This window comes from Zingiber officinale, chromosome 8B, assembly GCF_018446385.1.
Source record: "Zingiber officinale cultivar Zhangliang chromosome 8B, Zo_v1.1, whole genome shotgun sequence".
NCBI classification, from domain to species: domain Eukaryota; kingdom Viridiplantae; phylum Streptophyta; class Magnoliopsida; order Zingiberales; family Zingiberaceae; genus Zingiber; species Zingiber officinale.
In genome coordinates, this window is record NC_056001.1 from 6,654,916 (window position 1) to 6,668,541 (window position 13,626).

At 40.2% G+C, this 13,626-nt stretch overlaps 4 protein-coding genes across 4 annotated transcripts; 3 read left to right on the forward strand and 1 right to left on the reverse strand.

Annotated features, from left to right (window-relative positions):
* The first annotated feature begins 34 nt into the window (after positions 1–34).
* Positions 35–670, forward strand: LOC122017653. Its single transcript, XM_042575320.1, has one exon. It carries the CDS (start codon positions 83–85, stop codon positions 536–538), a length of 456 nt encoding a protein of 151 aa, XP_042431254.1. The 5' UTR covers positions 35–82; the 3' UTR covers positions 539–670.
* A 6,136-nt stretch (positions 671–6,806) lies between these two features.
* Positions 6,807–7,463, forward strand: LOC122013452 (probable beta-1,4-xylosyltransferase IRX14). Its single transcript, XM_042569741.1, has one exon. It carries the CDS (start codon positions 6,807–6,809, stop codon positions 7,461–7,463), a length of 657 nt encoding a protein of 218 aa, XP_042425675.1.
* A 627-nt stretch (positions 7,464–8,090) lies between these two features.
* Positions 8,091–9,457, forward strand: LOC122017694. The gene has a single exon (XM_042575366.1). It carries the CDS (start codon positions 8,248–8,250, stop codon positions 9,310–9,312), a length of 1,065 nt encoding a protein of 354 aa, XP_042431300.1. The 5' UTR covers positions 8,091–8,247; the 3' UTR covers positions 9,313–9,457.
* A 753-nt stretch (positions 9,458–10,210) lies between these two features.
* LOC122016957 (ras-related protein RGP1-like) lies at positions 10,211–13,543 on the reverse strand. The gene is made up of 2 exons (XM_042574399.1): positions 13,125–13,543; positions 10,211–10,901 (listed from the first exon to the last, which is right to left on the reverse strand). Exons 1-2 carry the CDS (start codon positions 13,361–13,363, stop codon positions 10,457–10,459), a joined length of 684 nt encoding a protein of 227 aa, XP_042430333.1. The 5' UTR covers positions 13,364–13,543; the 3' UTR covers positions 10,211–10,456.
* Between the last annotated feature and the right edge of the window lie 83 nt (positions 13,544–13,626).

The following is a 13,626-nucleotide window of genomic DNA, read 5'->3' on the forward strand; positions in this document are numbered from 1 at the left end:
ATCCGATCCCCTTATATATCGATCTGATCGAGTTCGTCTTCTGCAAATAACCATCTCATCGATCTATTCTATTTCTACCGCCATGAAACAGGAAGCAACGGGCAGATCAGAGAGGTTTCCTTCGCTCGCGCCATGCAAGCGTTCCCACAAGAAACCGCAGCAGCAGCGCAAGGTCAGAATTGTGCACATCTTCGCGCCGAAAGTCATCGAGATCGACACCGAGAACTTCCGCGGCCTCGTGCAGCGCCTCACCGGAAAGCCTACGGCGAGATCAGCCAAAGGTAAGAAGAAGAGAGCGAGGCCGGCGTCGCCTCCACCCGCGTCGAACAGCACTACTACTACCACGACGACGACCACCACCGGGGAGTTAGTACTGTCGCACCAAGAGGCAGCGACCGCGGTGAAGGGCGAGCCGCCGGCGTTAGAAGAGCCATGGAAGGAAGAGAGCTTTGGCGGCGGATTGATGGTGAGCGCGTTTGGGGATTCCTGGGAGGGGATAATGTTTCAGGACTTCAGTGAGATCTACCGTGAGTTGTGATTCCAGATTAATTCTATGCATGCATGGATTTCTGATCTAGGAAGATTGCTGATTATACACACACGGTTGAGAATTAAACTTATAAAAGTTGTTGATGAACATAGCATGATGAAGTGATAATTATTAATGAGAATTTGTGATAGGATAAAATTTGATGATATATCATGATAAGAACAAGAGTCTCGCGGAGATAAAAAAAAAATTTTAAAAAATCTAGATTATTAGTGTTTATCCAATAAATCTATAAATATGTACCTTTTTCATGAATGAAGATTTTCCTCCTATTCCACGTAAAGATTCTCCTCCTCTTCCATAAATTTTCTTCTCCCATAATTTTTTTTTTCAACAAAGTGGTATTAGAGTCATGTCGATACTTCCTATCTGTCGTTTTGTTGATTTGAAGTATGGTAATTGGTTGTTGAAAGATATTATAAAGTGCCTCAAGAAGGAGTCGACCAAACGGAGGCACAGAGAACGGTAATGACGAAACAAAAGAGAAAAAATAAAAAAACTCTTTTTTTTTATCTATAAAGCTCTTGATGAAACTACTTTTGAGAAATACAACTTACAAAAAGACATGGGAGATCCTACAAGTAGCATACAAAGGTGATGAAAGAGCAAAAAATATTCATCTTCAAATCCTGAGAGGAGAATTTGAATCGTTGGAGATGAAAAAGTCCGAAAGTCTATCAGACTACTTTATAAGGGTATTAGTTATTGTCAACCAATTGAGAAGAAATAGTGATGACATTGAAGATAGTCATGTCGTAGAGAAAATTCTACGATCCCTAGAGCCAAGGTATGACGATGTAGTTGCAGTCATAAAAGAATCAAAAGATGTGAAAGAAATGAAGGTGCAAGAACTATTAAGTTCTCTACAAGCTTATGAAGCAAGAATGCAAAGAAGATGGAGAGAGCCTTTGGAGCAGGCTCTACAAACCAAGCTCACGATTATTAACCAGAAAGAAGAGTCAAAGATCGAAGGTTCACAAGAAAACGACGGTAGCCGTGGTGACTTCCGTGGACGTGGTCGAGCTAGAGGTCGTGGCAGGAGCTTTGCTCGAGGCCGAGGAAGAAGTAAAGACAACAATCAAGAGAGAGACCAAAAATATGACAAAAGAAATGTAAGATGTTATACTTGCAATAAATTTGGACATTATGCATCGGAATGTCACTTTAACAATGTGCAAGTGAATGCTAATTACACATTAAAAGAAGGCAATGACAATATGTAGTTTTGCTAGCAAGAAAGGATGGAGATTTTATAAACAAGAACTTGTGGTACTTAGACTCCGAGGCAAGCAATCATATGTGCGGGCATAAAGATATGTTTGTCGAGTTGGATGAAACGGTGAATGGACAAGTCTCATTTAGAGATGCGTCCAAAATCCAAGTAAGAGGCGTTGGTAAGATTTTCATCAAACTTAAAGATGGAGCTCACACATACATCACTAATGTTTATTATGTGTCCGACATGAAAACTAACATTATTAGTCTTGGACAATTATTTGAGAAAGGTTTTAATATGCAACTAAAAGATGATAGTCTTTATTTGAGAAAGCAAAGCAAACTTATTGCTCATATTCCTATGTCTAAAAATAGGATATTTTCTCTTGATATTAAGCATGTTATTGCAAAAATATTTAAGTGCATGCATAAAGAATAGTACATGACTACGACACATGAGGTACGAACATGTGAACTTCAGAGCTCTAAAGTTTCTATCAAGCAAAGGAATGGTGAATGATTTCTCTCATATTAATACCAAAGATGATATTTGTGAAGGGTGTGTTCTTGGCAAACACCCTAAAGCAAGTTTTTTGAATGAATCGCACAACCAAGCTAAGAAGCCTCTTGAACTCATTCATACAGACATATGTGGTCAATCACTCCGACCTCCTTTGGAGGTCGTCGATATTTTCTAACCTTTATTGATGATTCCAGCAAGAAAACTTGGGTCTATCTTTTGATGAATAAAGACGATGCTTTTGAGAAGTTCAAGAAATTCAAAGGATTGGTAGAAAATCAACCCGGCTATAATATCAAGGCAATGCGGTCATATCATGGTGGTGAATTCACCTCAAAAGAATTTGAAAGATTCCGCAAAAAGCATGACATCTGGAGGCCTTTAACCGCACCTTACTCCCCTCAACAAAATAGAGTTGCTGAAAGGAAGAACCGAACTATTCTTGACATGGTTCGAAGTATGCGAAAAATAAAAGAAGTGCCTAAAGAATTTTGGGTCAAAGCTGTAAATTGTGCGGTGTATTTGTTAAATAGATCTCCTGCAAGGAATCTAGAAGGAATTATACCTCAAAAAGTATGGACTGGATACAAGTTATATGTATTTCATTTGAAGATTTTCGAGTGTATTGCTTATGCACACATTCCAGATCAAAGAAGAACGAAGCTTGATGACAAAAGCTTACTATGCATTTTCATTGGCTATGATGCAAGATCGAAGACTTACAAACTCTATAATCCAGTGAACATAATGGTTATCATAAGTAGAGATGTTGAATTTCAAGAAGATGGTGCTTGAAATTGGAGTACTAATATGGTGATGATTCAAGAAGAAGAACAAGTGAAGAAGAAAGAACCAACTCCACCATCGTCGCTTACTTCTTCATCATCCTCGGATGAGGAAAATCCTCCACCACAAAAGATAAGGAGTCTTCAAGAATTATATGAAATGACAACTCCACTTAATCTTATTTGTCTTTATGTTAATGAAGAGATTGTATCTTTTGAAGAAGTTATTAAAGATAGCAAATGGAAGAAAACCATAGATGAAGAGATGAAGGCAATTGAGAAGAATGAAACTTGGCATCTTACTACTTTGCTCGATGGCCACAAGCCCATTGGCGTGAAGTGGGTTTATAAAGTGAAGAAAAATGCTCAGGGAGAAATAGAAAAGTACAAAACGTGACTTGTGGCAAAAGGCTACAAACAAAAGGCCGACATTGACTACGAAGAAGTATTTGCTCCCGTTGCCCGAATGGAAACTATAAGGTTGATAATCTCTTTAGCTGCTCAACTAAAGTGGCAAATATTTCAGCTTGATGTCAAATCAGTATTTCTTAATGGCTACTTAGAAGAATAAGTCTATGTTAAACAACCGGTTGACTGCATCAAGAGGGGGCAAGAAGAAAGGTGTTGAAATTGAAGAAAGCTCTCTATGACTTGAAACAAACACCGAGAGCATGAAATTCAAGAATTGATACATACTTCAAAGAAAATGACTTTATGCAATGCCCTTATGAGCATGCTCTTTATGTAAGAGAACATAATGATAACATCTTATTGATATCATTATATGTAGATAATCTAATCTTGACAGAAATTTCACCTCAAATGATAAATTTTTTTAAAAAACTATGACAAAAGCATTTGATATGACCAATATAGGACTTATGTCCTACTTTCTCGGCTTGGAGGTGAAACAAGGAGTTGATGACATATTTGACTCAAGAACAATATGCAAAGGAGGTCCTCAAGAGATTTAGAATGGATGATTGTACTCCAATTAACACACCCGCGGACTGCGAAACAAAGCTATCTAAGAGTGACGAAGGAAAGACGGTTGATCCCACACGTTTCAAAAGCTTGGTGGGAAGCTTGCGGTACATAACTTGCACTCAATCGGATATATTATATGGAATTAGTCTTGTAAGCAGGTTCATGGAGGAGCCTAAAGAGACTCATTGAAAGGCGGCCAAGTGAATCCTTTGTTATGTCCGAGGTACTTTGAATCACGCACTATTTTATTCTCACTCTAACAATTCTCAACTTGTTAGATATTCGGATAGTGATTGAGGTGGAGACTGTGATGACCAGAGAAACACTTCCGACTTTGCATTCTTCATGGGAGATATGACATTTTCTTGGATGCAAAAAAAAAAAACAACCTATTGTTACTCTTTCCACTTGTGAAGCAGAGTACATTGCGGCATCCTTATATGTTAGTCATGCTATATGGCTAAGAAGCTTGCTAAAGGAGATAAGATTTGAACAAAATGAAGCAACTCAAATTTGCATTGATAACAAATAAGCAATTGCATTGGGAAAGAATCTTATATATCATCAAAGAAGTAAGCATATTGATGTTCGCTTTCATTCTCTTCGCGAACATGTGAAAAACAAAGATGTGGAGCTAGTCTATGTGAAGACTAAGGATCAAGTTGCTGACATCTTTACAAACCCATTCAAATTTGAAGACTTCGTTAAAATATGATATTTGCTTGGAGTCACAAAATCAAGTTTAAGAGGGGGTGTTGAGAATTAAACTTTATTTTTAGAGATAAAAGTTGTTGATAAAAGTTTATGAAGATAGAATGATGAGGTGTTAATTATTGATAAAGTTTGTGATATGATAGAATTTGATGAGGTGCCATATAAGGATAAGAGTCTTGTGGAGATAGAATTTTTTTTTAAAAAAAATCTAGATTATCAGTGCTTATCCAATAAATATATAAATATGCACCTTTTTTTTTTATGAATGAAGCAAGTGGAGTATTTTATTTTTATTCTCCTCCTATTCCACATAAAGATTCTCCTCCTCTTTCACAATTTTTCTTTTTTCCATATTTTTTTTCCCAACACATATATATATATATATATATATACAGTTTTGTTAAATTACGGACTTCTTCGTGCGGACTCATCCGCACCTACAGATTTTGGTTTTATTTTTTTTATATTTTTGATTTTTTTTTTTACCTTCCTCGTACTCCTCTCTCTCGTCGCCGTGTGCATGTGCCAGCCTCGCCGCCCTCCTCGCCGCTGGTTGGCCGGGCACCACCCACCGGTCACCCCGCCTCCTCGCCTCCGGCCGCCCACCACCCGCCGACCACCCGCCGGCAGCCAGAATCCCAGCCGAAATCCGGCCGCGATTGCGGTCGCTAGCGTGGTGGCCAAATCGCGGCCAGATTTCTGCCGGATTCCGGTTGAAATCCGGCCGGGAATCGGATGGAGTCTGGCAGCGACCGGATTCCGGCCGCGATGGCGCCGGATTCCGGCCGCGATCGCGCCATCGTCATCGCGACCGCACCTGCCTCCGTCGCGATCGCGTCCCGACGCGCCCGCGTCAGGATTCCGACGAAGGCGCGTCCGGATTCCGGCGCAATCACGGCCGGAATCCGGATGCGACCGCGCCGGAATACAGTTGCCTGCCCAACACTTTCGGAATCGCCTGTATCGCGGTGGGAATAGAGATGTGGCCGGATTCCGGACGCTATCCCCGACGGGTTCACCTTCTGGTCTATAGTATGGGTGTCTCCAGGCGGCCGAAGGCCGCCGGCGGTGGGCAGATGGCCGGTGGTAGGGCGTGTGGCGAGCGCGCGAGGAGGCGCGGTGAGCACAGTGAGCAGCGAGGAGGCGCTTGGCACACGAACGGTGTTCATGGTTTTGGCAACGAGAGAAAAAAAAGGAAAAGTTGCATTTAAAAAATTAAAATAAAAATGACATGGCAAAGTCCGTAGCAATCCGTAGGATAGAGTCCGTAGCATAACAAAACTCATATACAGTTTTGTTATATATATATATATATATATATATATATATATATATATATATTTCGCGACTGTGCGCGCGCAGGATATCAGTGATTTTAATTTGTTTTTTATTTTTTTTTAATTTTTGAATTAAAAAAAATAATTAAAAAATTTTTTAAAAATTTTATTTTTAGGGTTCAGGCTTTGGGTATAGTGTTAAAGTTATTTTTTTTTTTAGATTTTACCTTTGGGGTTTAGGCTTTTCAATTAGGTTATAGTGTTTGGTTTTAAAAAAAAATTAAAATAGCTTTTATTTAAGCTTTTATTGAGTATTGTAATATGTTAAGGGGATATATTAAGGTATTAAAAATTTATATAAGGAAATGTTAAATTTTTTAATTAATTTTTTAAATTTAAAATATTAAAAAAATTAAAAAAATAAAAAAAAATTGACCGATCTCCTGCGCGCGCGCACAGTCGCGCACTGTGCGAGCGCGCAGGAGATCAAAACTCTATATATATATATATATATATATATATATATATATATATATATATATATATATATATATATATATATATAGTATTGATATTATGCGCGCCCTCTTTTGCGCTCCTGTGCACGTCAAAGCCAGGTGGATTTTTTTTTTTTTTTTTCAAAATCTCATATTTTCACACCACGTCATTTGATTTTTTTCCTTTTCTTTTCTAAAACTTAACTTTTCCTCGCCTCGCCTCGCCTCTGTGTTTCCTGCGACGCCGAAGGATAGATCAAGATGCAGAGCCAAGCCAATCGCCGCTTCACCACCTACCGCCACTCTTCGCCGCCTTCGCCCGACGCCGCCCTCCCCCTCTCCCTCGTCGATGCCGAGCCCCGAGGACCTTCCTCCATGTTCTGGTTCATCCTCCACGGCTTCTGCTGCTTCGTTAGCCTTGCCCTTGGCTTCCGTTTCTCCCGTGTGGCCGTCCTCCTCCTTTTCTCCACCTCCACCCTCAACTCCACCCCCTTCCTCCTCACCACAACGATGACGACCACGACCACCACTACCACCACTACGACGACCACCACCACCCGAACCGAGACCGTCACCATCTCCCATCTGCCCTCGCTCACTCCGGCTGCTCACCTCCCGCCGCAGAACCGGACGCAAGGCCACGTCGTCGTCGGCAAGCATGGCATTCGCATCCGGTCGTGGCCGCACTCAGAACTCGCCGAGGTGCTGCGGGCGCACGAGATCATCCAGAGCGTTCATCGCGAGCAGCGGCTCCAGTATGGCGTCAAGAGTCCTCGGCCGCTGCTCGTAGTCACGCCCACCTATGTCTGCACCTTACAGACGCTCCACCTCACCAGTCTTGGCCATTCCCTCATGCTCGTGCCCTATCGTAGAGCACGACGTCGCGGGAAACACAGAGGCGAGGCGAGGAAAAGTTAAGTTTTAGAAAAGAAAAGGAAAAAAATCAAATGACGTGGTGTGAAAATATGAGATTTTGAAAAAAAAAAAAATTCCACCTGGCTTTGACGTGCACAGGAGCGCGGCGCGTATAATATCAATACTATATATATATATATTAGCATATAGAATTTCTTTGAGATTCACATATAAATTTAATTATCGAAAGATCAATTTAAACATGAATAAACGATCCTCTCTGTAGAAAAATATGAACGGATAGACTTTTGTGGATTTTGTTATCGTAATCTAAAATCTTTTAGTCATTCTTCCCACTTTATTTAGACATTTTAGAATCCACTTTAATAGACAAATGGAAAATTAAATGATAAGACAGATGTGTTCACAGAATTTTTTTTTCCTTAAAAATTATTTATTTCTTATAATAGCTCCAATTTTAAAAGAAGTTTATCATTTTGTGAAAAATTATTTGATTTGATTTGATTTGATTCCGAAAGTAACAGAGGAATCAAATCAGCGCCTAAACTAAACCGATCAAAACGTCTCCGTGTTCAATGTCTCCGTGGTCAGTGGACCCCTCTCGATCTCGACCAGATGATCGGTTCAGTGTAGCGACACGTGCCCTGGACAATTTAACGCCGTCTACCAAATATGCCACTCACCGCGCCCGGCGCGAGCCCAATGGATAACGCCTCTGTCTCTGTCTGCTCGCGACCTCTTCCTCCGCCCAAATTGGCCTCCCTTCTGCCCTAGTCCAGGCGATCCGCCATTAGAATTCTGCATCAGCGGACTCCTCGGCGTCTCCATGAAAGCATCCTTGCAGTTCCGGGACGATCGGAGTCCCCTTTTGCGGGCAAAACTCCCCCTCGACGCCCTCGGCATCCCCCTCCTCTCCTCCTTCGCGGCCGGCGACCCCCAGGACCTCCGCCTCGATCTCAGCACCAGCTTCCGTGTCGGCCCCATCGTCCGCTTATCGTACCGCCCCAACGATGCCCGGAGCCCCTTGTCTTTCGCCCTCAAGATCGGCGCTGGCGATTTCGGCTCCCCCGTCGCTGCTCCCGTGAGCATGTCCGTCGAGTTCACTCCTCTTGTCCGCGGAGGCGTCCCCTTCTTCACCGTCGTCTTCAAGCCCCGCCTCGGCGATTTCTGCCTCAAGAAGACTGCCCGATCGGGATTTGCCTCCGCGCCTTCGCCTCTGGGCCGCCTTGAATCCGTCGCGCCGGAGAACGGATTCCACGAGGGCAAGATGGCCAACGGGTTCGCCCCGTCGGCGGCCTCTGCCATCAGTGTTCACGGTCTGCTGTCCAGCACGGAGCTCCGAGCAAGCAGCGTCCTCCCATTGCGGAGAGGCGCGTCGATGAGGTTCCGGTGGGGGGTCAAACTGCCAGCGGAAATCGAAATGGGGGTCAACGCCGACCACGCGGCCAGGGCCCAAATCTCCTTCCGACGACTTCCGCAGCTCGTGATGAGCAAGATCACCATCGAGCACGTGATGGGAGATAACAAATCAAAGGAACGAAACGGCAAGGCTGCTGCGGAGGAGGCGGATACGTGGACTCCGGTGAAACAGCAGCTGGATTTGCTGCGAGCGGATAATGCCGTTCTGAAGAGAGAAGTGCGCGAGCTCTGCGTCGAGGTGCTCGCCAAAAGGGAGGTTCCAGCGTCCAGCGAAGCGAGAACCGCGGGTAGCCAGAGGAACCTCGAACGAGGCGGCGCCAAGATCGAGCCGAAACAGTCATCACCGCCACCGCCGGCGGAGAAGCGGACTGAAGCTAAGTCGGCCTCCGCCGGCAACAAACCTCGAGAGGACAACGTGAACGACGAGCTGAAAAAGGCGCTGATGGCGGCTACCTCCGGCACCGGAAAGTGAGTGAAAACGTCGAACGATGATGTAGAGAGAAGAAATTTTTATGCGCATTCAGCGATTACATGATTTGTTAACTAGAAATCAAATTCACAGTTGCACCTTGTCATTATGTTAATTTGCAAACAATATAAAGAGGTATAATTTGTTATATATCTAGCACGATGAAGAATTATTGTTCCAACTTTTTTTAACTGAAATGAAAAACTCTTGTTCTATGGAAAACTAATGGATCATGTTCTTGAATACTAAATAACATTGTTGTTAAATATTCGAAACAAGTAGCAAGTCAATGATAATGTTTTAATTTATCAAATTATGAAATTTTAAATCATATATAATACTTTATTTTGAAATTTAGTTAGTGTTGAAATTTTTTAAAAGAATTCAAATGTGTTGTTGATATGGAATCAGATATTAATTTAGTTTCGTACAAATGAAGGGATTAAAAATATTTTAAAGATAAGAGAGTTTAGTAAGTAAATTATGAAAAGGTTTCTTTGAAGTAAAAAAAACCTAAAATAGGAGGGTTTTTTTTTATGGCAATTACCCAACACTATATTTAGATTACAAAAAATAAATAGAAAGGATTGAATTTATAAAAAAAGTTACATTTTCATTTGTAATGTCGTATTCCTAATCCATTTCATATATTAATTTTAAAAATATTTTGACTTTTTCACCGGATACCTTCACTTTTTAATTAACTTATTTATATATTTTTAATATAATTGTTAAAAGAATCTAGCAGTGCACTGTTACTTCAAAATACTTGTTATTTTGTAGAGGCTTTCAATATACTTAAGTGATGTCTATGCTTTAATGTAATAATGATTTGACTTGAAAAGGCATCAATGGAAGTTCATAAGAAATTAGCAAATTAAAAAAAAAATCCAATCCAACATTAACAAGAATTACCTTTAAGCAGTGCTTCTGATAATATATAGAAAATACAAATACAGAAGTTATAAATTATGATGATTACAAGTGCATAAATTCAAAATCAATTGGTTAACCAAGTGATCAAATATGGATGGCCCGGAATATGATGAATGAACCAAATAATAGGGAAATGTACTAAAAACCTATCCACAATTTGATTGACAAACCAAGACAAAAATCCATCCATGATCAAGATCCCAAAAGTATATTAGGACGAACAACATGAAGCATTACCCCCACTCGGAGGCTCCTGACCAGGGACTACTATTTGAGTTCCTTTGAGCTGGTTTGAGTTCCCAGCAGATCCCCTATCTTCATTAGCAGCAAGGGACTTCTTGCTCACGTTTCCATAAATTTCAGTGAGGCCAGTTTGGAAGGCATTCTCGACATTAGTAGCTTCAAGAGCAGAGGTCTCCATAAAAAAGAGATTTTCACGTTGGGCAAACTCCTTAGCATCCTCAGTTGGAACTGCTCGAAGACTTCCAAGGTCAGACTTGTTCCCGATGAGCATAATCACAATGTTCCTATCAGCATGGCTTCGCAGTTCCTCTAGCCATCTTGCCACATGGTCAAACGATTGACGTTTGGTTATGTCATAAATCAACATTGCTCCTACGGCTCCTCTATAGTATGCACTAGTTACTGCTCGATATCTATTGGAAATCACAGCATAATTCATATTATGACAAAAAAAAATGCAACGAGAACAAAATACTGATGTCTGATAGATAAGAATGCTTATAGATAACTATAGAAGAAAGAAAATTATAACACCCTAATTGCCGACCGCTATATTGTCCATTACTAGTTTTTGATGATTAGATAGTGTTTTTTTCTTATTTATCCAGTGTTAGCTATTGTGAATTTGAATTGAAATTCCTTAAACTGACAACAATAGTAAAATTTTTTGATCTTCACCAAGTTCAGGTTTCTTTTGATTCTGCAGCTGAAATTTTAGATGTTAGTCTACTGCAGAGTTTGGTGATGAATTCAGCTAATAATAATTCTTGACAAGAAGATAATTTGGAATCTTTTAGCATCTTATTTACTGGTGGAACCCAGTGAATAATCTAGCTTGGGTTGAAAGAAAAAACAACTAGAACACAATATACAAACATTATTGTAATATAAGAAATCTGTAAGTTATCTGGTAAAGCATTCCAACCATTGACACCAACATAATGCATCAGTATCAAGATAATTATCATACTTGTACAAAAAAATACACAACAACAACAACAACAACAACAACAACAACAACCAAGCCTTTTCCCACTAGGTGGGGTCGGCTGACTTGTACAAAAAAAAAAATAGCAAAACTAAATTATCATTCTAACAACTTGGTATAAGATAGGCTCGTCTGGTCATTGTGCATCCTATAGACTATCATTTCCGCTATGTGAAGGCATGTCTCTAACTAGGTATGTGGTAACATCTTCCAAGATCTTACCAAGGAACAAACACAGTAATAAAACCTAGTATTTGGTGGATGTTTGTCCATTGATATACAAGGCCAGCATTATTTTCTGACCTCTAGTATTTGGTATGCAAATCCAAGGCTGCTAATGAAGGACAGCATTAAACTAACACAAAAGTTAAGAGCGATATGTTCCTTGACCTCTGATGGCAACTTGGTTACTCAAGCTGTGCATAGTGAAAAGACAAAAGCAGCTAAACAGATAAATTAGAGAAGAAAGACATGTCAAAATTATAATGTGTTGCAATTACATTGAAAGTAAGAGCACATAAACATGCAATAATTTGAATAGGTTATCTAAATGGCTAATTTTAGTGAATAATATAACCAAGAAATGACAAATTAAATTAATTCATGACCCCATGTATTTATAATCAGAAGTGCTTTACAAGGGATCTTGAAACATCTTATGCCTTTAACAAGAGTTCCATCAACATATAGTCTCCCTGCACGATCAGGTTGATAAGAGTTTACCAAAGGTTTGTTATAATTTGATTATTTCATATATGATGAAAGTATTTGGTGTGGCAATTCTATCTTGAAGCTCTTTCATTAACCATCATCCGTGTCTTGCAATGATCTAATTCAAGTAGAAAAGAAACAAACAAAAAACCCTAAAGCAGAGCCTTTCTGACTGTATGTTGCACAAGTAAACATGTGTGAATGGCCATTCTACATAAAAATGCTTAAATATTTTGTTTTGATACTTATTCTTAAAATTTTGCATTAGATTTTCAGGAAGAGGTAAAATACATTAAAAACAAATTTAATTCACTCAATTATAGAATCATAGATACAAATATTTTGCTCATTTGATAAAGAAGACATATATGGCCAAAATTATTGGTTCAAGATTAGTGAATATTCTACATTGTGGACCTTATTTGTCCTTCACAAATTTAAAAACAACTCTGAATTATTAAACAAGGCTCAATAGCATGCAGAGGCAATGCAAGTGAGGCATAAAGTACTTGAATTCATAGTTTTGTGACCATGAAAAAATAATTACCTTAAAATAAAAAGGAAATTAAATCTACAACTGCATATCGGTCAGGAAAGTGAATTCAAAAGAGGATGAGAAAGGGAAAAAATTATATTAGACAAGTAAAAAAGTTATACTGGGGCGAAAAGGAACAACAACTACAAGCAACCTCCTCATGTTTCTTCTATGTAAAAGACGATGATGAATCAACTATTGAGAAACAAAATCACATTAGAAAATATGGCAAATTAATCAGACATTAACCTAGATCGAAGATGGCACCTGACCAATGAATTTAGGAGACAATACACAAATAATCGACTGCTGATTTAAATGATTCGAATACCTAGCATGCCAAAAATCGATGAAATAACACGGAATGCCACTGATTCCGGAGATGAGGAAGGGAGGAATAACCTTTCTTGGCCGGCGGTATCCCAGATCTGGGCCTTGATCGTCTTCTCGTTGATGGCGAGAGTGCGGGTCTGGAACTCGACGCCGATGGTGGCCTTGGAGTCGACGCTGAACTCGTTGCGGGCGAATCGAGCGAGCAGCTGCGACTTCCCCACCGCCGCGTCCCCGATCAGAACCAACTTGAACACATAATCGATCTTCTGGTTGAACTCCCCGTGGTAATTCCGGTTCCCCGACGACATCCTCTTCCCCCGCTTATATCAATTGGTTGTTCCAGCCGTTCAACCGACCCAGGGATCACCGGATGTAACAAGGTTAATTGATCGTCGTCGAAGACTACGGCGAGAAGAAGGTCAGGTACGAAATCCGCACCGATCTCTTTTCTCTCTCCCATTTTGCCTTTGCTATGTATAGTTCCTGAGTTCAAGCTTGCTTCTCCGTTTTTTTTTTTTTTTTTGTAATTTTTTATTTTTAAAAGAATTACGTACGTGGCATGAAGTTGTTG

Excerpts from the sequence above, each read along its gene's own strand:
- LOC122016957 (XM_042574399.1), bottom strand. The coding sequence starts at position 13,363 with ATGTCGTCGGGGAACCGGAATTACCACGGGGAGTTCAACCAGAAGATC. Across the intron at positions 10,902-13,124 it reads GATACCGCCGGCCAAGAAAG|ATATCGAGCAGTAACTAGTG; the intron begins GTTATTCCTCCC and ends GATTTCCAATAG.
- LOC122013452 (XM_042569741.1), top strand. The coding sequence starts at position 6,807 with ATGCAGAGCCAAGCCAATCGCCGCTTCACCACCTACCGCCACTCTTCG.
- LOC122017694 (XM_042575366.1), top strand. The coding sequence starts at position 8,248 with ATGAAAGCATCCTTGCAGTTCCGGGACGATCGGAGTCCCCTTTTGCGG.
- LOC122017653 (XM_042575320.1), top strand. The coding sequence starts at position 83 with ATGAAACAGGAAGCAACGGGCAGATCAGAGAGGTTTCCTTCGCTCGCG.